Consider the following 27,154-nt stretch of genomic DNA (forward strand, 5'->3'; position numbering starts at 1 on the left):
CGCAATATCTACTAAACATGCTCAAAGCACTTTGCAAGAGGTCCATAGCCAACAGCAATATGAGACATGACATCTGTACCGATAGGTGATATTATTAATAGAAAACTCACCATAATGACATACAGTTCAGTAAACCCTGTGTAGCAACATCAGATTGACTATTTGAAAGCACATGAGAAAATGTAAGACAAAAAGGACTGGTTCTAATAGGGAACAGATGTAGATTCCAAAAGCACTCTATCAGTCTACTTAGTTTGAGATCACTTAAAAGTAAAAGTCTCATCCAGACACAAACACAGGTCCCCAGTATACACTCAAATGTTTACAATCCAATATATGTTTTTGTTTTTAAGGGTTTTACGGCGCTTGCAACGCATTAAGGTCACGGTCATATCAGCGCCAGGAAAAAGGAAGAAAATGGGATAGTAAAAAGTTCTAGAATTACAATTAAAGCACACAAGAAAAGGTAAGACAAAGGGGAATTGGTTCAAATAGGAAACAGATGTCGATTCCAAAAGCATACCATCAATGTACTTAGTTTGAGATCACCTACAAGTCTCATCCAGACATAAGCAGTCCCAACTAAGAGGAATACACTCAAATGTTTACAAAACATAAAATATCTTAACAAAATATAATAAATAGTCATACCCGAGAGATGATTTACAAAGAAGATAATATCATCTTCCAAAACGAACTATACATTTGACTGTTTCCCCCTCAGCAAAGGCATCCGACCAGGGCCTGGACAAAACTAAATAATCTCACTCCAAGACAAAGAAAGCAAGTTGTTTGTTTGTTTTTAAGGGTTTTACGGCGCTTGCAACACATTAAGGTCATATCAGCGCCAGTAAAAAAGAAAGAAAATGGGATAGTTAAAAGTTATAGAATTACAATAAAGCATCCGAGAAAAGGGAAGAAAAAGGGGAATTGGTTAAAAAAAGAAACAGGTGTAGATTCCAAAAGCACACTATCAAAGTACTTAGTTTGAGATCACCTAAAAGTCTCATCCAGACACAAGCACAGGTCCCAACTAAGAGGAATACACTCAAATGTTTACAAATCATATAATATAATGTGTAAACTAAACATTATACAATGCATAACAACAGAGAGATGATTTACAAGGAAAAAAATATCATCTCCCAAAACTATAACTATACATTCGACTGTTTCCCTCTCAGCCAAGGACTCCTACCCAAGTCAGGACAAAACCAAACAATCTCATTCCAAGAATAAGACAGAAAGCAATTGGAAAACAGATAAGAGGGGATAAAAGACACAGCAAGTACCTCCCTGCCCGCTATGGGAGGTAGGAACCCCACCCAGAGAAAGCAAGTTGGAAAACAGATATAGGGGGATAGAATACAGTAAGAACTCCCCCTGCTCACTATGGGAGGTCAGGAACCCCACCCAGAATCCAATATACATTTATAACAAATAAAAAATGTAACAATACATATAACATAGAGATGATTTACAAGAAAAATAACATCATCTAAAAAAGACTATGACTATACATCTGACTGTTTCCCTTCCAGCCAGGGCTAGGACAAAACTAAGCAATCTCATTCCAAGACAAAGACAGAAAGCAACTCGGAAAACAGATATAAGGGGATAGAAGACACAGAGTGACCTGCCCACCATGGGAGGTCAAAGACCCCACCCAGATTCCAAAAAAGAATATAGAAAATCACATAAACATCTCGTGTCAAAGGGGGCCACTAGTGTTGTCCTAAGCGAACAGACAGAGTTAATAATCTTGCCAAGAAATTCCGGGTCACAGTGCAATGCCTTCACCACTCAGTCTCTCCCCCCGATACCCCCTTGTCATAAAAAGAGAAATAAGACATTTTTGGAAATGAAAAATTAACTTTTATTAATTGAAATAGCTAACATAATTACAATGACCAATACCATTCCTTATGAAAGAATCACATTCAAACTATGTGATAAATAAAAATAACCATACACAAACAATTTAGTGAAAAGATTATCAAATCTTATCAGTATCAATATTGCTGTATCAAATTTCAACTCATCGTGTCAAAAAAAAAAAAAATGAAAGACCAATCAAAATAAAAAAAAAAAAAAAAAAAAAAAAAGAAACAGTTGGTGGATGGATAAGGGAAAGGAAAGGGGGCAGCGGTGAATGATTATTAGCCACAAGCTGAAGTCCAGTAATGCCACTCTTTTCTTAAGAGAAAAAACCAAAAGCTACATGATGATAGCCAATCTGAATCTAACAAGTCCCTAGCCTTAATAATCTTCAAAGGCAATGAACAGTGACGTGGTTGAGTATGAGGTAAAATAATTATCAGAAAGGTGCTTTATTCCTCAGATCAATAATTCTAAGCTATTTTAGCTCTGCGAAAAAATAATTTAATAAAACGCCCAAGATCGTTAAAATGCGATATAATAAAGTGCAACTCTTAAATGCATCAAGCGAGAATGAAACCATTTGCTGATGGCCACCCCAACGCTACTCCTTTTTTCACTGAATCAGTAGATTATTAGTATTTAAAACAATCAGATGTATTCCAATCACACGTATGTTAACCTAAGAGTTTATAAACAAAAGGATACACTATAAATCAAATTGATGATGCAATGCAGTACTGGAGCACAAAGCTATATTATATCAATTGTTATTACATAATGCTGTAGCATAAATCATTTATAAAATTTGCTTTGATACTGGGAATACAAACAAATGAATAAAAAGAGCAAACAACATTTTTAAAAACACAAGGAGTCATTCATAATTCTTCCACAGAGGAGTTAGAGGAGGGGAATCCATTTTTCTTTTTTCTTCTTCTTCCCTTTTCCGGTATTTGATGGTGAAGCTGTACTATCTAGAGGGGAAAAACATGCAAAGATTATGAATATGCCTAAGCGGGTCAACTCTACATAAATAAATCAGGTTTTCATAAGTGAATTATTTTGTCCACTTTAAAAAAGACAATTGAAAAAATTTATTTAAAATAATTTTTAATAGAAGCATAATTTTTTAGCCCAATTTGAGACTAATTACAATTTGACTAGTAACCAAATATATTGTTAATACCGATGTATTATAGAATTTGTTGGACAACTGAAACTAATTTATTAAATCCAATATAAAAGATGAGAAAGAAAGTCATATTTCCTTCCCTTTCTCAAAGAAAGAAATCAGGAATTTAGTGCGATATCAATTGAAGTGTGCTATTAAAATACCAAATGCTGCACTGTAATTCATGTAAAAAAGTTGTTTTTTTAATTGAATGAAATGCTTCTTTTTGTCAATGTTTATCTAGAAATAGTAAAGAATTATAAGCCTTTCCCCCTCATTTTTAATCTTTATCCAACTTACTATCTGTAAAAATGTGAAAACTTACCAGCAGATTGTCTTCGCATATTGAAATCATCCAAGGCCTTGCTGAAGGCATCTGATATTGAGAAATTTCTTGGAGCAGGTAGGCATTCACCATCACTGTCATCGTCATCTTCATGTCTAACTCTTGACGCAGTCGAATTTGAGAATGTCGGAGGGGGGCAAGCCCTGCCCCATGCCCCACCTGCTGCAGTGGTGGTTTTGCCAGCTCTAAGCATCTAAAACATAAAAATAATGCCAACTGTCCTTATTATGCATATTATAGAATGATAACTTTTTTGACCCCATTTATATCTTAATTTTTTAAAAACCCAAAATGCGCTTGTGAAAATATTGATTTGTCATAAAAGTGTTGCTATTTAGCACATATCAGTACCCTATGTGACAACATTGGCGCTAAAGAAAGGAGGTAAATCCCAAAAATCTGCCAGTCTTTTAAGGGGGTACGCGCTGGTCGAGAGGACGGTTGTACTATGAATTCCACTAAAATTATCGAAAATGAGATTAGGGCACTTTCAGGTAATTCAACCTTTCTTTAACACACTGAAAACATTCAAAAGGCTAAATTTTTACAAAAAAGTGCTTTAAATAATTTTTTTGTGACGCAACTATCGTCTAAACGCAAAGTTTTTCCGTCATTTTCTTCAGAATCAACGTTCGATAGTCCTTAGTAACCCGCACTGAACCCCGGCTTATTTGGTATTAGCAGAAATGTCAGGGAAAGGGCATTTCCGTTCTTTCACATTCTTTCGCGTATGTGTCACAGGACGGCGGGGAAATCGAGAAATTCCAAGCCTATTTTCCTTTCTTTGATTGGCTGAAGAGACGTCTAGGAGTTATTTTTAGTAATTACCGTCATGGAAAATTTTAGCTCACGTTCCAAGACCAATCGTAACCCGGTTTTCAGTCACGTGACATAACAACGGGTACATTTCCGGAGCATTCGACTACGTTTACTTACGCTTCGATTCGAAATGATTTTTGGTCGTTTCATGACAAACTTCACTCCATTTACTTATTTGCAAAGTTTTATCATCATTTTCCAAAGAACCAAGAATTGGTAGATAATCATTTCGACGCCTGGATACCGCTTTAGCCAGTAAGTATGTCTATTTATTTATTACTAGTGAAATCAGATTGACCGGTTACAGTCTCAAAGTGTGCATTCCATTCTAAAATGTAAACATTGACGATAATAAAAGAGAATGCTGCTCGTAAATAATTCTAAAGGCTAATTTTTGTTTTTATTTTATTTTTAATACGATTATTAAGAACCATACTGTTTTCTTTGATTTACATTAGACTAGTGAAGATCATTGAGCTTGAATAAGGAGATAACTAAACGCCGATCTATAGTAAATCTTAGACAGATAGATAGACGTCTATAGCTAACTTAGACTTGGATTACCATTGACGTCAGTGAGTTAGAACTTAGAGATTATCTAGATTGTGCTTATTTATTTTTTTTATAACCATCATTCTACAAGTCTGTGTGTGTGGGGGGGGGTGCTCTCAATGCTCTGAGGTATGGTTCTCGTCTCTTGACCTAAAGGCGTTTCTTTCTTTCTGATCTATAGTTTCTGCCTTTTCACCTTTCAGTGTAGGGCCACTTTAAAGGGAAATTACTCTAGACCAAGGCATTAGCCAAGCAGGTGGTCAGCCCACTGTGACTTTTTGTTACCTTATTGTGGTAGGAATTCATTTTGCCCAGAAAGCGGCCTTTCTGCCTGCTCTTTTCATTTCTTTAATGTTTTTTTTTTCTTTGATCCAAAGCAATACCAGATCTGTGCTTACCTATGATTGGTAGCCAGAATTCTTATGTGTGGGTATCTTTTGTGCTTTTCAAGGCAAAACTTTGGGCTGATTCCAACACTGCTAAGCAGTAGGGGGTGCAATAAAAATGTTATAATAAAATTATTTTTTTAAAACCCCTTTATTCATCCCATAGTGGAAATTATTCTCTAGGGTCTATTCCAAGGGTAGATTGGAATAACCCAGGCGTCAACCGCAGTGCAGCGCCGCAAATTGAGCTAGGGCGAGATGGCTTGCTCAAGTCCACACAGCACAGAGGCTGGTGATCGAACTCGGTACCTTTCCGGTACGAAGCAAAGACCGTAACGCTGAGCTAAGCTAACCCCCGATTTATATATATATATATATATATATATATATATATATATATATATATATATATATATATATATATATATATATATATTATTTATTATATATTTATATTTATTTATTTTCACAGATTGTCATGCCTAGAGCCAAGGTTTCCACCTTCAATGCTTCCATTAGCAGAAAAGGAAGTCACGGAAAGATGTTTTGAAGAAGGCAAGGGATGCGAAGAAGCAGAGATTTTTTAAGAGCCAGCATCCACATCTTCTGTGACATCTTCGCCCCACGCAGCGACTTCACCTTTATTTCCATCATCTTTTTCTTCGCCGCAACCAACAGCTTCAGCTTCTGCTTCTTCATCATCAGCTCGTAAGTTGGATTTCTTTGCCTCTACATCTGAGCCTGCATCTTCGTCTTCATTGGAATGTTCGACCATCGTGCAGCTGATTGTATTCCAGGATCTTGTTGATTGTCTTCTCTGCCCTTTTTGTTTCCAGTCTACGTTGGAGGTTTCACGTGATTCTTCTGTTGGTCTTGCCATTCGTCTACATTTGTCTTGTAAATCATGTTCAAAAGTTATATCGTCCTTTTATACATCTCGTAAAAAAGATAAATATTTTGAAGTTAATCGTCGTGGAGTCGCTTCATGCCATGAGTACTGCCCAGAAGGAATTGATTCTTGGTGCTTCTACATGAAAGCCAAGGCTAATGGTCTGCCAGCACCTGACCACGACAGACATATGACCACATTTATTCTACGACTGTAGCAGAACACATCCATGACGTTTATGTTAGATTGACTGATGATGATTTGTTGGGGAGATGTTTATTTGGAATGACTCAGAATGTAAATGAAAGCATCCATGCTTTGATTTGGTCTAGGTGTCCAAAACATGTGTTTGTAGGGAGACAGCGTTTGGAAATTTCATGTGGGATTGGAGTAGGAGAATTCAACAAGGGAGCAAAGGCATCGCAGGATTTCATTTCGGCAATAGGACTTAGTGTGGGACGACATTTTGTGGAGCATAGGACTTAAAGGGACAATGTTAGGATAAAGAATGCAGACAGAGCAGGTGAATTTGTCTTTAAAAGGAAAAGGGAGATGAGGAGGTTAGCACAGACAAGGGAGGAAGAACGTTTACATCAACTGGAAGGCGGTGAGCAGTACGCTGCAGGCGGCTTCTGATTGCGGAAGTCCCAGACGACATGTGACATTGGATGGATTACCTCAAACGGATAAGTACCATTTTTTAAAATTCAAAACTAATTGTATCTTTTTTCCACAGGAGAATGATTCTTGGGTTTAAAACAACACAGTTTAGGGGGTTCATGACACTATATTTTGTATAATCTACGAGAAGGTTCGTTTTTTCCCATTTTCTCAAAATGTCATTTTCTTAGGGGGTGGGATAGCAGGGAACAAGATTTCTCAAAAACTGTCTATTCAATTTCTTTTTCCTTTCACACACTTGTGTGTTTATAGTGTGGCTACATTATGTCAGAGGCTTTTGGCAATATAAGCATTATTTTTTTAGATATGGGGGTCCAAAGAGGGTAAAAACTGCGAAAAAGGAAAAATTTTCACAGTTTTACGGATTGAAGATTTCCGGATGCTATAAAATCTTTACTAGGATAAGAATAGAAAAATCCCTCTGATACAATGTAGAGCAGTATTAAAGACACCTACATAGCAAGTTTCAGTGAAATTGAATAGACACTTTTTGAGAAAAGTTGTTCCCAAAATCTGAAGTTTTCGGGGCGGGGTACCCCTAAAATGCCACCTCATACACACCGATAGTGGAAATTATTCCAAAAAGTCTTTAGAAATATGCTTGGACACACATAATACTGCAGAAAAAGCATTGAAAAGATAATTTTTGATAAAACTTAATAAAATTGTCCTTATTGTGACAGTACCCCCTTAAAAATGTTGACTTTAACCTAGTCCAGGACTGTAACTGAAAAAAAGTACTCTCATTTGAAGGTTTAATATATAACATTACATAAAAGCTACTTTTTTCCCCCTTTCTTATATGCTAATTAGCAGCTGTTTAAGCAGTATTTCTTTAAAAAAATCAACATTCAACCTTGAACCACAAGAATGATATATCAGTGAAGTCACTCTTAGATCCTATAATCCTGCAAGTCCCAGCCTCTCTGGCTACATAGTTACATAGCTGCCAAATTCAAAATATTGATTTCAAACTCATTTCAGTAGCACTTCAATGACACTACAATTTACTTTTCCTGTCAACACTAGGACTAAATAGGATACTAACACGACCAAATATAGTACTAAACATATTAAAAAGAACCAGAGTGTAAATAGAAAAAAAATTAGATTTTTTTAATGTAGTCAAAAACAGTAAGTTTTAGTTCTTTTTGGGCCAATGCGACAATCATTCTCGTTCTTCATTAAGAAAAATCAAAAACTGTGTGGCAATGGGCAGACTTTGCAGTCAACAGCGACAAAATGTCATTTCCTTGTTAGTTGGCAGCTATGCAGTTATAAAAGAAGCAAAGAATGAACTGATGAAGTGAAGTATAGCTCCTTGAATTGGCAATCAGTGGATTCAATTGTATGGCTTATACTTATTCTCCTTTTCTTCATTTCAACTCTTTTTGTATTCAACATGAATCAAATCAAAACCAATGTGTTTGGTTGTCCATTCATGTGAGCACAAGAGTTAAAACATTGTCCCTCAATCATGATCACCTCATGTCAAAATCAATTTATTGCTGACATCTCGGTGATACTAGTCATAAAAGTGAAAATTTAAAGTCAGAAATTGGAATATAGTGTACCCATACTCAAGAGGATGGGGGACACACACTTCTATTTTCCATTATAAAACCACTTAACAATGTGGGCAGTGTATCATATAAAAATAATTAACAAAATTGTACCTGGGCAAAATTGCGCACCTTTTATAAATATCTATTGTTCTATTTTAATTTGTGCTTCCTTACAAAGGAGCTTACTATTTCCTGCCCATCAATGAGCATACTATTTCCTGCCCATCAATGTTTTTGTTTATTCATCTTAACAACGCCACTACCGCAGTTTCTCTTTCGTCTGTAGTGTTTCATTCATCCTGTTTTGTTGATAAAGAGGAAACCCGAAACATCAATTTTATCTGTTTTCATATATTAAATTGAAGCTTACATTGTTATTTATTACCTGTGCAAAAGACATGGAGCCTCCAAAACTGTCATCACTTGCAGTAGAATCATTCCTTTGTCTCCGTGGGACTAAAAATAAAATAAAACCAGAAAACATTATAAATGAATCAGAACAGGGCAATCTATGTTAAACAAAATGGTAAATCCATGCACATTACACTTGAACAACTTAGGTTGTCTCAGGATATATTTCAGAATTTCATGAAATTGAGAATTTTTACTGCACGGATTCTTGCAATTGATTTTTTTTTTTTTAAATCCTTACACCGGTTCCTGGTTTTCAAACCCTCACCTGCAATAATTGTGATTTCTCAACAAAACTTAAAATTATACTTAAAATTTTGAGGAAGTATTGTAGATTGATAATATATAAATATCCCAATTTGAGTTTTCTGACACACAAGCACATTGTGTATAAAAGTAAGTAAAAATAAGAAATCCTGAGTATGAGTGTGAAGAAATAATACTAGGTCTGATTTTTGCAAATACACATATTTTCAACAAAACTTTTCCACAATTTTCCAAAATAACTTAGTATCAATGTCTTTTTGTGTTGAATATTAGAGGAACAAGCTTTTGGCAGAGCCTCAAATGTTTTATACAAAACATTCTTTTAAATTAACACATACACAAAAATCAAAAATAAAATTTAAAAATCTTTCCAGTTTGAGTCATAGACTAAGATGATTCCATCAGGGAATTTTTAAGACGTTTAACAACAAGAAAATCCTGAGGGAAATCAGAATTTAGCAGTCTTGTAAGTAAATACAATTAGTGGACCCAGTTTCATACCTGTATTATCTTTGTCTAATTGTTTATCTTGTGGTACAAGAGGAGGACTGTCCACAGTGATATCTTCTTCTAGACTTGCAGATAGATGGGAAGGAAAGTGCTCCAAACAATCCAATGGGATCTGCACTTCTGGATCTATAGAATAATATTTATCAAAGAAAGGAAAATTAAGAAATTATTTTAAAATCTTGCATAACAAAAATAACAGATGAAATCAACCCTCTCCCACTGTAATTAAATTACTAAATATATTGCACTGCACAAATTAAATAGTGGTTGGCATATAAATGATCATAGTAAAATTTTGATGAGAAATAGAAAAATGAATAATAATGAAGCATTTATAAAGCGCACACTTCCACTAAAGGTGCTCAGGAAGCTAAGGAAAAAAAAAAAAAAAAAAAAAAAAAAAAAAGTTACAATCAATAGTTAACCAATGCACAAATTAAAATATACAATGGACTAAAAGGAGTAAAAGGTCAGTTTTCAGATTCTTTAAAAAAATTTCAAATGAAGAGCTGGATCTGGTTTTAAAACTTATATTCCATAACCAAGGGGCACTGATACAGAACAATTAACTGTTAAATTTGTCTGAAAATTTTCTTACATTAAGCAATAAAGAGTCAGTAGATCTCAAAGCTCACATTGGTTTATAGGGAAAAATCTTGGATGAAAGGAGGGGAAATTTCGTTCATGGATTTATATGCACAACAAAAAATCTTAAAATCAATTTGAAACTTTACTGGCAGCCAGTGGAGGGATTTTAGAATTGGTGTTACATGTTTGTTCGATTTAGTGAGGGATGTTATTCTGGCTGCTTTATTTTGAACTTTTTGTTATCTGCTTATAGTGTATTCAGGGCAGCCGATAAGAAGGGAGTTGCAATAGTCAATTCTACTAAAAACCAAAGAAGACATTAGCACTCTAGTTGTATCTTTATCGATAAGGTGTCTTACTTTCCCTATATTTCTCAAATGAAAGTTGCAAGATTTGATTACATTGGAAACATGGTCATTCATGGACAAATTGTTATCACCAAAGTTGCGAACATGGGTTGATGAAATGTTGACAATTACAGCAATATCAAGAGATTGAGATAACATTTGTGGTTACTATTCTTTCTTCTAAACTTAATTTCTGTCTTATCTTCATATCAGTCATCCAAACTTTGATCTTTTTTTATGCATGTCTCAATCCTGTCAATTACTTTATTTTCACTTTTAATTTGACAGGACAATACAGTTGGGTGTCATCTGCTTATAAATGCTTGTTGATACTAATATCGTCGATTATATTACTAAGTGGATGCACGTAAAGTGTATATAAAAGTGGACCCAGAATGGAACCTTGAGGAACACCAAATTTAAGGTGATAAAAACTGGGAGTTATACTTATTCTCTTAAGTAATTTTTGGAATCAAGATACGATTTGAACCACATAAGAAACAGACCCATGAAAGCTAAAAACACTCTGAAGACGTATTCAAATGTCGTGGTCTATTGTAATCAAAAGCCACATTCAAATCAAGAGAGACTAAGATGACTTCATTTCTGTCATCATTAAAATTTACTATGTCACTATGAAGACTCTACCAGTGCGCTTTCGGTACATTGGCAGACTGGATTTTAGAAAAAAGATAATTTTTTGAAAGGTGGATATTAACTCTCTTAGATACAACTTTTTCTAATATTTCGGAAATAAATGACAAATTGGAGACTGGTCTATAGATCTTTAATTGATTTTCATTGAGTCCCGACTTCTTAATGAGTGGTCTAACAGTGGCTATCTTCAAGTTATTAGGTACAATGACATTTGACAAACTGGAATTTACAATAACAACAATAATAGGTGCAACAACATTTAAACACTTCTTGGTCAGCCACGTCGGGATTGGGTCCAATGCACATATTTTGTTTGGGGATGATCTTTAAAAATGAAGCACAAAGTTACTCATGGTGGATACAATTTCAAAAAAAAAACTTTCTAAAAGAATGTGCACAGAGAGGTGAAAAAGTGAAAAATAATAGGAAAAAAATCTGCATATTCACTTTCTGAAGTTTAACTTACATATTCCAAGGCTTTTCTTATGCTCTATCTCAATCTTCTTGGCACGACGCTTATCCTCTCTTTCCTTTTGTTGACGCTGTTTACGCTTTCTTTCAAAGGATGCTAAATATAGAAAGAATGTAGAACACAGTGACATTGGTATCAATACATTTTCATTTCAACAAGAATGGAGAATCACATATATTCTGTAAAGCGTTAACTAAAAGACAGATTGCCGCGTAAAGTAAAACTGGTTGCATATTAGAAAAATATATAAATAAAATTGAATTACCTGGTTTATATTTTATTTTGATTTCGTGATTCATAAATCTTTCAGCTCTTTCACTATGAAGATTCCACTTTACTTCAGGTTTAGCTTGCACTCCATGAGTGATATTAAGCATAAAAAATGTCCTATATATAGGGCAACCCATTTTTAATGACATTTGGCTAATAAGGACTTGCATCAAAATCTCGGGGTTTTTTTTCCTGTATACTATTAATAATGGAATACCTAATACAGCAATGGAAAAGCTTGCTTGTCATGAAATCAATGCTTTTCAGGTCACAACAACCAATGATAGGGTGCTCGCCTGTTTACCAATCAAAATTTCCGTCAACTAGGACATATCCATCAAAAAATCATTGCCCCTGAAAATTAGTGTCTAAATTCCCAGCCATGAGGACCAGGGTCCAGTGGCCGCTGAGGCCCTGGCAGGGTGGTGGAGCAGAGCCCCTCTTGGGGATTCTAGAGAAGCAATGCCCTCTATGTATATCTTTTATATAAAAACAATAAAATCAGAAACCCTAATACTAACAATGTTTTGGGGGTAGCATATATCTCGGTCATTGATCCCCCTTACAACATAATATTACTACCATTGTGATGTATCTAACATCAACTGCATAAACTTTAGAGGGCCCAAATAAACACACAAAGTGTGTATTGAGTGACCAAAGAAGATTTATTACAAAATAGACCATAACCTATAATAGGATCTAAAAAATAAAATACAGTCGAAGCTGGTAAATGGAATGCCGATTATTGTCATTTAATCTTTCAAAATTATATAAGGTGAGATAAAACATTTCTTAAAAACCTTCAAAATATTTTAGAGTTTCCTTGCTGACAATGGGTGGCTTAAGTTTCAACTCCACGATGTGAACTTCACAGGTCAATGGGATGTGGTCCAAGTAACGCAAACGCTTCCTTACATCCTGAAAATATAGCAATTCGAATAATGAAATAATTAGAAATAAAATAAGTCATGCAAGAAATAAGAAAATAATAATAAGATTGATAATAATAACATAAATATTTCATAATAATAATAAAGACTTAATATGCTGGTTAATTTGAAAACAAAGGGAAGAGAGTAGTGTCTTGTGGCATTTTCAGAACTGACCACTGAGAGAATAGTTTTGTCTTCTTATGCTCTAAATGAGACATGTTTGGCTTATTGAATTTGTTCAATTAAGGCAACCTTGCTTTTCTACCACAATTTATCTCCTTGCTACAGTACAAATACATGGCTTTGTCAGGAATGTTTAACTGTCTGGTTTAACTATTCAAATCTAAACTAGTCTTTAATTTTTTAGTTGATATCTTTCATGTGAATGGACTTGTTTTACATAGTCTTCATGGCGTTGGATAGATTGATCAATCTAGATCTCAATTCTAAATCGTCAATCAACAATTATTTATGCTCACAAAGTGACACTCATAGTATTACAATGAAAATAGAAATATTGAAAAAATATGTAATTGAGGTATCTTGCAATGAGTACAGGCACAAAATCTGACATCATCAATCATTTAAAAAAAGATTTGCTAAATTGAAAAGAGAATGAAAATTTCTCAAGAATTACTGGAATAGCGGGTGATCGCGGAAATCGCAGAGGAAAAAAAAAATCAGCTCTGAATAAGTTAATTATAGGGACACTTCATTTTACATTCTTTCCACCTACCTCAGTCATGAAGATCCTTTCAATGGCAACAATGGTGCCTTGGATAATATTGGGACTTTCCTCAAGGGAGCCATACTCCTTGGCCATACACTGGGCATTCAATGAATTCAGATATATTTGCTGGCCGGTTGAGGCTGGAGAAAAAATAAATGAAGATAGTATGCTAAAAAGTTAATGTCAGAAGAGGAGAAAATATTGGCATCACACCACCATGGAAGACTTGCTCTATTTTCTACAATTTAACAGCATCGATGACTCATATTCTTTAGATACACAACAATCACTTAATATTACAGAACTTATGAATCACACAGAATGAAATAAAATAAATATATAAAATAAAGAACCATTTTTTAAAAATCGGTGAGCAAAATATAAAAGGACATCCATCCAGCTAGAATCTCCCAAGATTGAATTGAATTTAATACATTATTTATTGTCGTTAGAAATACATATATGCATACCTTACATCTTTTATACAAAACAACAACTGGTAACAATGACAACAAAATATAAAAATAATGATGTATATTTTCTTTATAAAAGGCTTTTCACCAACATGTAAGATTGTAACAGACCTCAAATCTCAAATTGAAGATGTCATAGACAAAATAAAATTGTAAAATCAGAATTTAACAATTCAATTCAACATTTCAAGAGATGTATATTAACTTTGTAAGTAATTTGAGTCAATTTGGAAATATCAAACCTAAAAAAAAGAGCTTCCATCGAAATTATAGAAAAAATTTTAAAAGGAGAACTGACCTTGATAGAAGTAATAGTTGTCTTTTACATTCAGATTGTGGGAATATTTAGGCGGTTGTTTAGCTGCTGCCAGTGGGATATCAATTGGCAGCTCCAAATGATCAGCAGTCTCCTCTAAACTGAGGGGTACATGATTAACTTCCTGGTCAGGCATCGGAGGAAAAGGACTTGGTGGAGAGCCAAATGGCAAAGAGCGTTCACTGTCATTTCGTTGTCGGGAAGAATGAGAATCAACTTGTGCCTCCAGATCAGTCGTTTCATTTTTCATATCCTTTTCATTGTTGTCATGATTTTTATTGGTTGTATCCTCTAACATGCCAACAGCCATCTCCGACTAGATGAATAAAAAAAAATATAAAAATTTCAAACATTGAAAAATCGAATGTAACAGCACAAGGCAAATGATTGATTAATGTCTAAACAAGTTTGATAAAAACTAAAATTATTTTAAAGACTAAATATGCAGAGTAATTGTATAAATCTAAATATAGATTTATAGGAAATTGATAAAACTTGATTGTTTCAAACTCACTGTATTTGGATTTGTTTCATTCTTAGGATCAGGTCCTCTTTCTTCAGCTTTGTCAACATCATTGGACCACAACCCTGGAATATGTGATTTGTCCTTCATTTGGGAAGTTTGTTGGAAGACTTGCTCTAGGGTCTTTTCTCTCACCTGATTTAACGATATACAAAAATAAAATAAAATAAAAATTCAGTTGACAAGAGAAAATTTTGTCTAAAAATATATCCCTTGGTTTCTCTCATAAAATACTTTGAAAGTGGGAAAATTAGATTCCTCTAATTCCTAAGAAGATCTCAATATAGACGAGACTAATTTTGTGATACATTGCTGTAGTCTCCTCTCAATATAGTTTTAGAAATATGTCACTCGAAAGCACCAAAAAAAAAAAGAAGATTTTTAAAGAGGATTTATTTATTGAACAGTATTCACCACTTCTCATGACCTAAAGATTATTATAATTATCATTTTGGTAATTTTTATTATTATTATCACCATACAGTTGAAATGCTGGAATTGCATATGTGCATAACAGAATTGTTTGACAGTATTCTCAATAGTATTCCAATGTCACAAATAAGAGTGCAACAGGGGATGGGCTAAGATTTCTTATTCAAAGAGAAAAAAATGAAATGCAATGAGAATGAGACAAAATGCAAAATTACATTGTTGCTATGATTGAGAATGAGACAAAATGCAAAATTATTGTTTTTGTTTTGTTTTTAAAGGTTTTACGGCGCTTGCAACACATTTAGGTTATATCAGCGCCAGTAAAAAGGAAGAAAATGGAATAGTCGAAAGTTCTAGAATTACAATTAAAGCACCCAAGAGAGAGTAAGACAAAGGGGAATTGGGAACAAATAGGGATCAGATGTAGATTCCAAGAGCATACCATCAATGTACTTAGCTTGAGATCACCTATGTCTCATCCGGACACAAGCACAAAATCCAACAAGGAGGAATACACTCAGATGCTTACATCATACATTAAAAATAAATATAATACATAACAGAGAGATGATTTACAAGGAAAAAAATATCATCTCTCAAAACAATAACTATGCATTTGACTGTTTCCCTCCCAGCCAGAACTCGGGCCAGGGCCAGGACAAAACCAAGTATTCTCATTCCAAGACAAAGACAGAAAGCATGTTGGAAAACAGATATAAGGGGATAGAAGACACAGTATGTACCCCCCCTGCCCGCTATGGGAGGTCAGGATCCCCACCCAGAAATGCAAAATTACAGTGTTGCCTTGATTGACTGAAAAACATTTATTTATTGGCCAGGTCAATTAATTAGCAATAAAGTCAAATGACGTTTCAAAATAATTGCATTCATAATTTCCTCTCTCATCATTAAATTATTATTAAATCCAATTTCTGTGTATAAAATAAAACATGACATACATACTTTGATTCAAAATAAAATTTACCAGCATAGTTTTAGTCAAGGGCAAACATACCTCAAGGTATTCCAGGGCCATTAGAATAAAACAAGCTTCAGACTCTTCTGCATTCCCCAACTGGGCAGTCAACGCAACACGCTCTGTGTCTATCACCTCTGCCCGAATCTGATCAGATGAAGCAACTAACAGTTTCATGTATTCAGTGTTGACTTCATCTGAAATTTAAAAAAATAAATAAATATTAATTGGAATGACGAATGGTGAAGACTCTTAACATAAAATACCAGTCTTTCACACTTCTTGATAAGTCGTTTTTGCTCAGTGAGAACCTTTGCTCAATTGTGGAGCTGAAAGAATTCTTCTTTATATTTTTCACAAGTGTATCTATTGAATTCAACCTCAAGTGTGTCTATTGTCTTGACCACCTTTCTTTAAAACATTTTTTTCATTCCAGGACAGTCCCAATTTTATCGTGACAGTTGGCTGCTATGGAATCCAACTTTAATTTTTGTGTATGTTTATGTACCTTTGTTGTCCAGGAATAAGCTCTTCTAGTTATGAATCTTAACAAGAATCATGTTGTTAAATCATTGACAAAGGCCTCTTCTCTTCCCATTTAAAAAACTGAGTAAAACAACAATGGTTTGATACACAAAAAAAAAAAAATAAATAAATAAATAAAATAAAATAAATAAATTCAAATGAATAACCAAAAAAGAAAATACCTTGAATATTCATGGGTTTGCCAAACCTGTCCTCCCACTGATCTTTTGGCATTGTGATGACACTCCCTTTAGCTTTTTTCATGAGTCTCATGTCAATTGTATCACCAACCTTGAAGTTGGGAACATCAATCCATTGGACACTATTTTATTTTTAGAAAAGTGACAAACAATAAAAAAAAGGAGAAGAGGGGGGGGGGGGGGAAGAGAGAGAGAGAGAGAGAGAGAGAGAGAGAGAGAGAGAGAGAGAGAGAGAGAGAGAGAGAGAGAGAGAGAGAGAGAGAGAGAGAGAGAGAGAGAGAGAAATGATGATGATGATAATAATAATAATAATAATAATAATAATAATAATATGTTCATACATAAATACATACACTTATGGAAGAATTTTAAGAACAAGTGGGTTATTGCAAATTATTAAAAGGCTTTGACAAAGTTAGATGGATGCCTTTTTAAACAAACAAAATAAGGCCTCTTAAAATAAGGAAAGTTATAGATATGAAGTTAAAAGCATCGAAGTAAAAAAGATGACAAAGGGGACTGGGTCAAATATGGAACAGAAGATCCCACAAGCAATCAATCAATGAGAAAAATTTGATATAACCTAAACACCCCATCCAGGAACAAGCAAAGGATCTTGTTATGGAGGAAAGCACTCAAACGTTTACAAAGTATAATACACAATATACAGTATTTAAAACTAATAACTATAAAAGTGAGATGATTTACAAGGAAAAAAATCTCTCTCAAAAAAGGTGCATACATTTGACTGTCTCCCTCCCAGCCATGGATGGATAACCACCAGTACCAGGAATAAAAAAAATATAGCAAACTCAATCCAGAACATAGAAAGAGAGTAACATGGAAAGGGAAACCAGATATTGGGAATAGAAGACACAGCAAGTGACCTCCTGCCCACCATGGGAGGTCAGAAGACCCCATCCAATGAAATTCCCATTAAAAAAAAAACATCCTATTACTAACATGACCCAAAGACTACTAGACAGTTATAACTCTAGTAGTCTTTGACACGGCTAAATAATATTACCTCTTCAAATCATCTACATCGACAGTTTCATAGCAGATAGGACATTTCCTGGCTTCTCCCTGTCCAAGCTTGAGATAATGTAAAATACAGGCCCAACAATAGGTATGACCACACTTTGTAATTTTTCCTATAATCAGAAAATAAAGACAATAATTGAATACTTGGGTAACAATACTTCGTTCCCATTTTTTATCTAGAGAACATTAGCTGCAGACCTGCCTACTAGAAAAACTCGTAATTTTTAATATAAAAAGAATTGTAGTCACTATTGTTACCTTTAAAAATCAATTTACCCTTACAAAGGAATAAATAACCCTCCAAAATCCTTAAAATTAAGTAGTTTGGCATCCACTTTTATTTTCAATAAGTTTTAATGTTATATATATCAGTGCTGATGGAGACAGAAAGTGAAAAAGTAGGAAAATGTTGAACGATTGCCTTTAAGCCCCATTTCTACTGTACTAAACCCCACCTTTAGAGCAATTGAGATGAAAGACTATCATTGATACTCTAGCTAACTTCAGGAGAGTGGGAAACTGCACCTGTGTGTTCCACCACACATCAACTCTCTCATTGCTAGCACATTGTTTCGAGAAAATGTAATTTTAAAAAGGAGGAAATTCCTCCTCTGGACTCCAAAATTGCGGATCCGAGGAGAACCATCAGCACTGATATATTATATATTCATAAAGTTCCCAAATTGGAGCCAAAATGTCGTAATTCTACAATTTTTTTGTAATGGTAGGCAGGTCTGTAGCTGAATACCACCTAGAATAGAAATTGAAATTCCTGTTAAACAAAATTCCTGTGAAATCATACATTTACTGCCAAATGCCAAAAACAACCAAACGTGATATTGAATTAATATTAATCTGATAAATTATTAAACAGCAACGTATAACAAAAAACGCCAAGAAAAAATGGGTAAAAAATAGATTGTAAAAAACATTTAGCTTAAAACTCACAGATGAGGAGAAAATTTTCTATATCAATGACAAAACTTTTGCGAGTCAAAAAACCGAGAAACTGGCACCAAAAGAAAAGGCAAATAGATTCTGAAAGCAAATAAAAAGTGTGGATATAGTACTTTGCCCAAGCTTTTTCATTTATTTTTTTGGACACTTTGAGAAGCTATTCCAGCTATTCTTTTACAAATAAAGCTAATAAGCCAATGAAAAAACAATCCTTCTATAGTTCATGTGTTTTTTGTGACTAAATGTGTGGAAGCAACATTTTGTCACACCCTCAATATGCAGATCAAGCCATAGTTTTGGACCCGGGAAAGTGCTTGAGATATCAATACTTTGAAGATACTACCTGTTGTGAGTGGGAGCCCCAATAACCCTGTTTGTAGAGCACTCACTTCTCACGCAAAGGCACTGAGATTAATCCCGGGTGAAGTCAAGAATTTTTATCAGACCCCCCCTGTCCACCCAGTAATGATTGGGTAGCTGGGTCTATTAGATCCGGTGGAAAGCATTTAGCGTTAGACCACCATCTTATTAAAAGTATAGCAAGCATTGCTATATTGTCCATTTCATGCATTATAATCTAGGATAAGCTCCCACTGGCTCTGAAAGACTATTTTCATTTTTACCTGCTATAGGCATTTCCAAGCAAATCGGACAATTCACAGGGTCTGTGGAGAAACTGCGAACTAATTCAATCATATTCCAGTCAACTAATGCATCAGAATTGATGGCCTGTTCAGTGTAGTCTCCAGTATCTCGAACCACAAACTGACAACTGAAATACAAGATATTTGTTTTCATCTGATAACCCTAAAAATATTCAAAATATATGACAAAAAATGCGAGTCAAGATAACACATATATAACCCTTTGCTATTGAATGCACATTTTCTTTTTTGATTTTCAAAAATATACATTGATAAATTCCGGTATTTATGTGCCAGCTCCACTCACTTTTCTGAATTAAAAATTCACCCCAAATATCGGAGCATACTCAATGTCTCAATTGTTTGTATGTTATATGTTTGTGTTGAGAATATTGGCTATTAAACTTAATTGCTGACCAACTAACTTCACAGAGGTTGTGTGTGTTGGACCCACGATCTCAAGTAGCCGGGAAGAGAGGACGCTAATAATGACTAGAGACGATCTTTTTTGGGATCGTGGATAGCTCATATGGTAGAGTCCCGCTCTCTCAGGCCAGGTGGAGCTGTCGTACCAGTAAGGTCGCGGGTTCAAACCCCCATCACAGCCGCGAAAATGTTTATTCTCTATTGTCTTCTGGCACTTTCCTACTCACTTCATCTCTTGTTGTTTACACAGATTGCGCTTTGCACTGAAAAAAGCTGCTGATTTTAATGGTTTAAGTTTTTCACCAATAACTTAAGTTCAAGACAGATAGAGACTGTTAAAATAGGCCCATTTTTGTTGTGATTTGTGAACATTCATAAATCTTGCATAGGGGAAGAAAAAAAAAAGGCTTTGTTTACACGGATGGCACTTTACGACTTGGCATTGAAACAAGCTAACAGGCCCAATTTGGGATATTATAATCTTCAAAGGCTGCTGATTTTAATGGTATATGTTTTTCACCAATACCTTAAAGTCAAGAGAAAGAGAGACTGTTCAAAGTCGAAGAAACCTCATTTTTGATGATTTTTTAAGAAACATTCACCTGTTAACAGCAGTAGTTTGGAAAATCTAATCAGAATCTGCAAATGTAAGGGCATAACTCTAGTTGATTCCAATTTACCCAAATATTGCCTGCATTAAGTAACGACTAGTCAAATGGAACAATGTTTTATGCAACATGTGGTAGTACAGAGCTAAAACCTTACGCCTCTATTCACAAGTTTTTATCAAATGTTTAACATGATGCACTTGGTCAAAGAGAACCTAATATATTAACACCTAATAAGATTTCTATTAATCTACACAAGAAGGTCTCTTTTAAAAGATAATCATCAAGAAAAATGTTTTTAATATTAAAAAGCCTGGGCAACATTTCAAAATAGTATAGATACCTTGCTTGTAAAAACTGTTCTTTTTTGTAACGTTTCCTTGTCCGATAACCCCCGCGGCCATGGGAATTGTAATGGCTCCTGGTTTGCCACCTGCTGTCGTCAAGTTGACTCTGACGACGTGGTAGGAACTTGAAATTAAGCAGATGATTCAAGTTGCCTTTTCGGGAACCAGTGCTTAGGACATCAAAGATATCATGCTCCTCCTCTACCTATGAAAACAATTTTTTTTAAATTATAAAATGACACAATGTAAGAAAATAATGAGCAATGTCCAGTATATCAGCTACTACAACAACACATATTTAGAGCGAAAAATGATGCCTTAAAAATAGTAATTCAGAGCCATTAGGCCCTTGGGGCCGGAGTTTATCCCAGTTTCTATACCATGAAAGGGACAAGATTAATTGTTTTCTACCCTTTGGATTACAAAGGACTTTCCGCTAGATCAAACAAATCAAGCTACCAAATCAGTGCTGGGTAGACATGGGGTTTAGAAAAAAATCTGGGCTTCATCCGGGATTATCTTTGTCCCTTTGCTGTGAAGTGTATGCTATACCAACAGACCTATCAGGACTTTCACTACAATAAACCTCCATGGATAATTTAAATAATAAAAAAGAAAAGTAAAAAAGTGAGTAAAGCCCCAGTTTCAAAGCTTTCATATCCTGAGTAATAACTCCTGTCTGCATAACTAAATGAATGTTTATATGAGAAATAAAGACTGCAATCCTCATACTATTAAGCTTCAAGTTCAAGTAAGTTGCTTTTTTAATTAACAAATATTGTTTCATTCAAATTCAAGGACTGTAAAGACTGGCATTGAGATATGGAATCTTAAGCATCCAGCAAAGATTCACTTGAAAATGAAATAAAACAAAAATATTCTGCATCATATAACAAACTTGACAAATCAGTCACCTCTTCTCTTTGTCTATAGTCATAACCATTTCTTTGTCTTTGCCTCCTGTTACCAACTGTCCTATCCCACTTGGGAATGGGACTAGGTCTTGATGCTTGACTAACATCTTGTGTCTTTGCTCCACCTCCTGAACCCGAGCGACGACCATGTCCACGCCTGTTAGGTGTAAAATCTGAAGGAAAAATAAACGTTTTTTAACTCTACAAAAAAAAAAAAAAAAGAACTCGTTGAAATGATTCCAAAGAAAAGCAACATGAAAGTGTACAAAAATTTCAGATGAATCAATCTCCCTACCTAATCTGAATTTGAGAAATCCACATAGAAAATTCCGTCATTCAGTTTTTTTTTTAAATCCTTCCCTCTCATCTTCTTGTCTATTTATTTTTGTTTTTACATTTCATTTAAGTAGGCCTACAATACCAAACTTAGAATAAAAAGTAAGTAATGAAAACAAATGATGCGTAATTATTTTCTTTACTTCGGCATTGCACTAACATTGATGGCCCATGGTGCCATTCTGGAAGATTGCATCGACAGCGGCAACCGTAATAATGCTCTACCTAAAAGGATTACTCAGCTGATCATGAACCGAGGTGTTTGACCTTTGACCCTGTCGCTTATGGAGGCGCCGGATTGTTTTCTTACCTGATTTTCTTTCCGTCGTAGCTGTCCCATTTCTACATTGGCCGGAGGCCTGAGACTGACGAATGATTGATTTTTTCTCCATAGTAAAACTCCCCTCTTCCAGCATTAATTAAAGAAACAGATGAAAGGGATAATCCCGTCTGCAGAGCAGAGCTGACTATTCCTGTGACTTGCTTAGACATTTTTTTAGAAAGCCATGTTGACACAATAAATTTTAAAATATATCTGCACAATTATCTCAATTCCTCCTTTAAAATAGTTGATTATAAAAGCTGGGGATGTGAAAAAGAAAGAGGTGGTTAATTCACCCCTTTGCGCTCGAATGAACGCGACTATTAGCACCAAAAGGCGATCCTTTCGCCTTATAAATTGTCCAAAATGGCGATCGACTCAGTGAAGTAACTCAGTAACTCCGGAAGTTTGTTGCTTGCTGTTGTTTGGCGTTGTTCCAAGGTTGCTTGAAACAACCTTTAAGTTGCCAGATAAATAAGTGCTTCCAATTTGTAACTAAACAAAACATTTACATTACAATCCAACTAAACTAATAGAAGACTTGCTTAACTCGAGAATTCTCATCATCATCACCATTGCAGCAGCAGCAGCAGCAGCAGCCAGCACTACCATTACCTTCACCACAAAGGGACAAATTAGGGAACAAGCATTGGTGTGTGAAAGGAACATGAAAAGGTGTGTATGAAATAGCGCTGGAAACGGCAGAAAGAAAAATACTTGAAAAAAAAAACAAACTTCCAGTAGGAAAAGATTTTATGGATGTTTTTTCTTGTATTTTTCTCCGTTTCGTCTGGCACTGTTACATGCACACCTTTTCACATTCACACACACACACACACACACACACACACACACACACCCCACTACATTCTCCTCCTCGTCATCATCATTTTCGTCATCATTCTCATCATCATCAACAACACTGCCGCTACCACAACAAGTGAACCATCACGCCAATTCGATTCCTCCAATAAAAATTGACGATGCACAAAAAATTTACAAATTGCATGTCACATCAAAAGCAAACAAGTAAAATTATCTGCTTTCATACTTATTTAATCGTTGCTCCCACAGATCACAGTTTAAAAATTGTAGCCAACGATAATAAGAAATGCATTGTAATTGTAAGTGACTCCTTCCTTCAGAACCATGAGGCCCATGGAGCGACTCAGTGGCGGGTTAATTGTGAATATAAGTGTTCTTTCAGAAGCACGGGGCAGAACCATATGTTTAAAAAATGTATTAAAGACGTTCTAAAATCGTTCCAACCCCCCCCCCCCCCCCCCAAAAAAAAAAAACATACAAAAAAAAAAATAAATAAAAAACTGAAAGAAATTACTGTATATAGAAAAAATAGGCCATAGACTGATCGTGCTAAAGAGACATACCGGTGACCGGCTTCGACTAAATTTAATATTTTTGTTATTATTATGTTTTGTTGTTATTTATATGGGCTTTTATGGCGCTTGAGACATATTTGTTTGTTTGTTTGTTTGTTTTAGGGCTTTTACGGCGCTTGCAACACATTTAAGTTATGTCAGCACCAGTAAAAAGGAAGAAAATGGGATAGTATAAAGTTCCAGAATTACAATTAAAGCATCCAAGAAAAAGTAAGACAATACAAAGGGGAACTGAAAACAAATAGGGATCAGATGTAGATTCCAAGAGCATACCATCAATGTACTTGATTTGAGATCACCTTTAAGTCTCATCCGGACAAAAGCAAAAGATCCAACAAAGAGGAATACACTAAAATGCTTACATTATACAATTCAAAATAACAAATACAATAATACATAACAGAGAGCTGATTTACAAGAAAAAAATATATAATCTCCCAAAACAATAACCTATGCATTTGACTGTGTCCCTCCCAGCCAGGGCCAGGACAAAACCAAGTAATCTCATTCCAAGACAAAGACAGAAAGCTTGTTGGAAAACAGATATAAGGGGATAGAAGACACAGTAAGTGCCTGCCTGCCCGCTATGGGAGGTCAGGAACCCCACCCACTGAGACATATTTGGGTCATGTCAGCCAGTGTAACTATGAAGAAAATGAGATATATAAAATACATACATTTACAATTACAATTAGCCTAAAAGCAACCCAGGGACCGGACCGATTTTGATCGTTGATGGCTCAAAAGATTCGTCTCGATCTAGGTAAGGTAATTTCCAGAATATAATAGTAGACTTAGGGGACTGGTTCAAATTGGGAACAGGAGTAGATCTTAAAATTATGAAACTTATTTTTCACAGATTGATATACGAGTAACTTGCAAAAAATGTATTAAATTGATTTAATTAACTATTGCTCGCTGATTCCAATGATTATTTAGAATATCTGCTAGGGCGTAATCACTAGTCCAAATCTTGACACAGTGGACTTCAGATTTGCCATCATCTCGCCGTCCTCCCGCCGGACAGATCAAAGCTGATGGTTCAAAAGATTCGTCTCGATCGAGGTGTTCATATGCAAATAAGTGCCCGTCAGTCTCGATCTATGTTAATATCCACAATACAGTAGTATAATTATTAAAAGAGACGAGTTCCTGTCCGTTCTAGCCTTTATTTATTCAAAAGACTCCGATTTATCCAATGATTAAACTACCATAGCCCTACTTTAGTACTCCACATCAGTCACCTATGCACTAACATATTATAAAGAGTTACTTCCCTTCTTTACTCAAATTTTTTTTCTAAGCCTTGAACTGTTCAAAAGACTCAGATTTCTCCATTTAAATTTACAAAACTATAATCAGTCACATAGTATGTCACTAACATATTATAAAGAGTTATCTTCCTTCTTTACTAAAAATGATAAAAAAATCTTAGCCTTGAACTATAAAAAGTAGAGTGATTTAACTTATAATAAAAAATAAAATCTTTTATCGAAATTTGTCTTATTTGTCAATTTGATTAGAATTCTTTAAATTATATACTAATCCTAAATTTAAATTTTAAATGTAAAATTACTAAATCTTCTGGCACTGTCTGCGTACATTAGCTACAATACAGCGATGCCAAAACTCCGGTCTGGAGCAAAAATTCAGGGTTCCGGGCAACTTCCGTCAAATTCCGGTGAGGTCAATTTGTTCCAAGGATACCCCCCCTTTCCAACCATCACATCATCACTACTGCTACAACCATCATCACTACCACTACTACTGCAACCACCACCACCACATCATCACTACCACTACTACTACAACCACCAGCACATCATCATCACTACCACTTCTACTGCAACCACTACAACCACATCATCATCACCACCACTACTACTAAACTACCACCACCACCAGATCATCATCATCATTACCACTACTACAACCACCACCACCACCACATCATCATCACTACCACTACTACAACCACCACCATATCATCATCACTACCAATAATACTACAACCACCACAACCACCACATCATCATCACTACCACTACTACTACAACCACCACCACCACAATATCATCACTATCTCTACTACTACAACCACAACCACATCATCATCACTACCTCTACTACCACAACCACTACTACAACCACATCATCAATAGCAATACTACTACAACCACCACTACCACATCATCATCACTACCACTACTACAACCACCACCACCACCACCACATCATCATTACTACCAATACCACTACAACCGCTACCACCACATCATCATCACTACCACTACTACTACAACCACCGCCGCATCATCATCACTACCACTACTACAACCACCACCACCACATCATCATCACTACCAATACTAATACAACCACCACCACCAATCACATCATCATCACTACCACTACTACTACAACCACCAGCACCACATCATCATCACTACCACTACTACTACAACCACCAGCACCATATCATCATCACTACCAATACTACTACAACCACCACCACCAACCATATCATCATCACTACCTCTCCTATTACAACCACCACCACCTCATCATCATCATTACCTCTACTACTACAACCACCACCACCACATCATCATCACTACCACTACTACTACAACCACCAGCACCACATCATCATCACTACCGCTACTACTACAACCACCAGCACCATATACCATATCATCATCATTACCAATACTACTACAACCACCACCACCTCATCATCATCATTACCTCTACTACTACAACAACCACCACTACATCATCAATACCACTACTACTACAACAACCACCACTACATCATCAATACCACTACTACTACAACCGCCGCTACCACATCATCACTACCACTACTACAACAAGCACCACCACCACCTCATCATCACCACTACAACTACTACAACCACCACCACATCATCATCATGACCACTGCTACTACAACAACCACCACCACATCATCATCACGACCACTACTACTACAGCCACCATCACATCATCATCATGATGATCACAACTACTACAACCACTACCACTACATCATCGTCAAAGGTCATAATGCTTTTGACTAAACTGTTGTGGACAAGTCTCATCGTTTTCCTACTCACTTAAAATGTACGAAGTTATCTTAGTCTGTGATGTCTTTGGTTGATCTTTTTACATGTTTACTACAATCACTATCACATCATCATCACTACCACTACTACTACAACCACAAACAAC

General features: G+C 35.3%; 1 protein-coding gene across 2 annotated transcripts; it reads right to left on the bottom strand.

The window, feature by feature from the left end:
• Positions 1 to 1,852: 1,852 nt before the first annotated feature.
• On the bottom strand, positions 1,853 to 22,977 carry LOC144967352 (E3 ubiquitin-protein ligase RNF10-like). 2 transcript variants are annotated; one of them, XM_078904453.1, is made up of 16 exons: positions 22,509 to 22,977; positions 21,863 to 22,035; positions 20,945 to 21,153; positions 19,547 to 19,695; positions 17,950 to 18,076; positions 16,905 to 17,044; positions 16,237 to 16,394; positions 14,781 to 14,924; positions 14,249 to 14,582; positions 13,484 to 13,617; positions 12,616 to 12,733; positions 11,537 to 11,638; positions 9,470 to 9,604; positions 8,676 to 8,746; positions 3,378 to 3,591; positions 1,853 to 2,855 (listed from the first exon to the last, which is right to left on the bottom strand). In XM_078904453.1, the coding sequence occupies exons 1-16, from the start codon at positions 22,612 to 22,614 to the stop codon at positions 2,782 to 2,784; spliced, it is 2,388 nt and encodes a 795-aa protein (XP_078760579.1). In that variant the 5' UTR covers positions 22,615 to 22,977; the 3' UTR covers positions 1,853 to 2,781. The 2 variants fall into 2 exon arrangements, 1 of the variants encoding a protein (XP_078760579.1); XR_013644358.1 differs by lacking the exon at positions 1,853 to 2,855 and having other exon boundaries at positions 3,378 to 3,805; positions 7,412 to 8,746; positions 22,509 to 22,937.
• Positions 22,978 to 27,154: the final 4,177 nt, after the last annotated feature.

The sequence above is a fragment of the Berghia stephanieae genome, chromosome 3 (genome assembly GCF_034508935.2).
Source record: "Berghia stephanieae isolate SIO BIC M18660-M18661 chromosome 3, UCSD_Bste_1.3, whole genome shotgun sequence".
NCBI lineage: Eukaryota > Metazoa > Mollusca > Gastropoda > Nudibranchia > Aeolidiidae > Berghia > Berghia stephanieae.

Bases quoted from the DNA above. Each gene is read 5' to 3' on its own strand.
- LOC144967352 (XM_078904453.1), bottom strand. From the start codon at position 22,614: ATGCTGGAAGAGGGGAGTTTTACTATGGAGAAAAAATCAATCATTCGT. The intron at 14,925-16,236 runs GTATGTTTGCCC...TCGTTAAATCAG, and splicing joins TGGCCCTGGAATACCTTGAG to GTGAGAGAAAAGACCCTAGA. The intron at 13,618-14,248 runs GTCAGTTCTCCT...TTTTTTCTCCAG, and splicing joins CAACTATTACTTCTATCAAG to CCTCAACCGGCCAGCAAATA.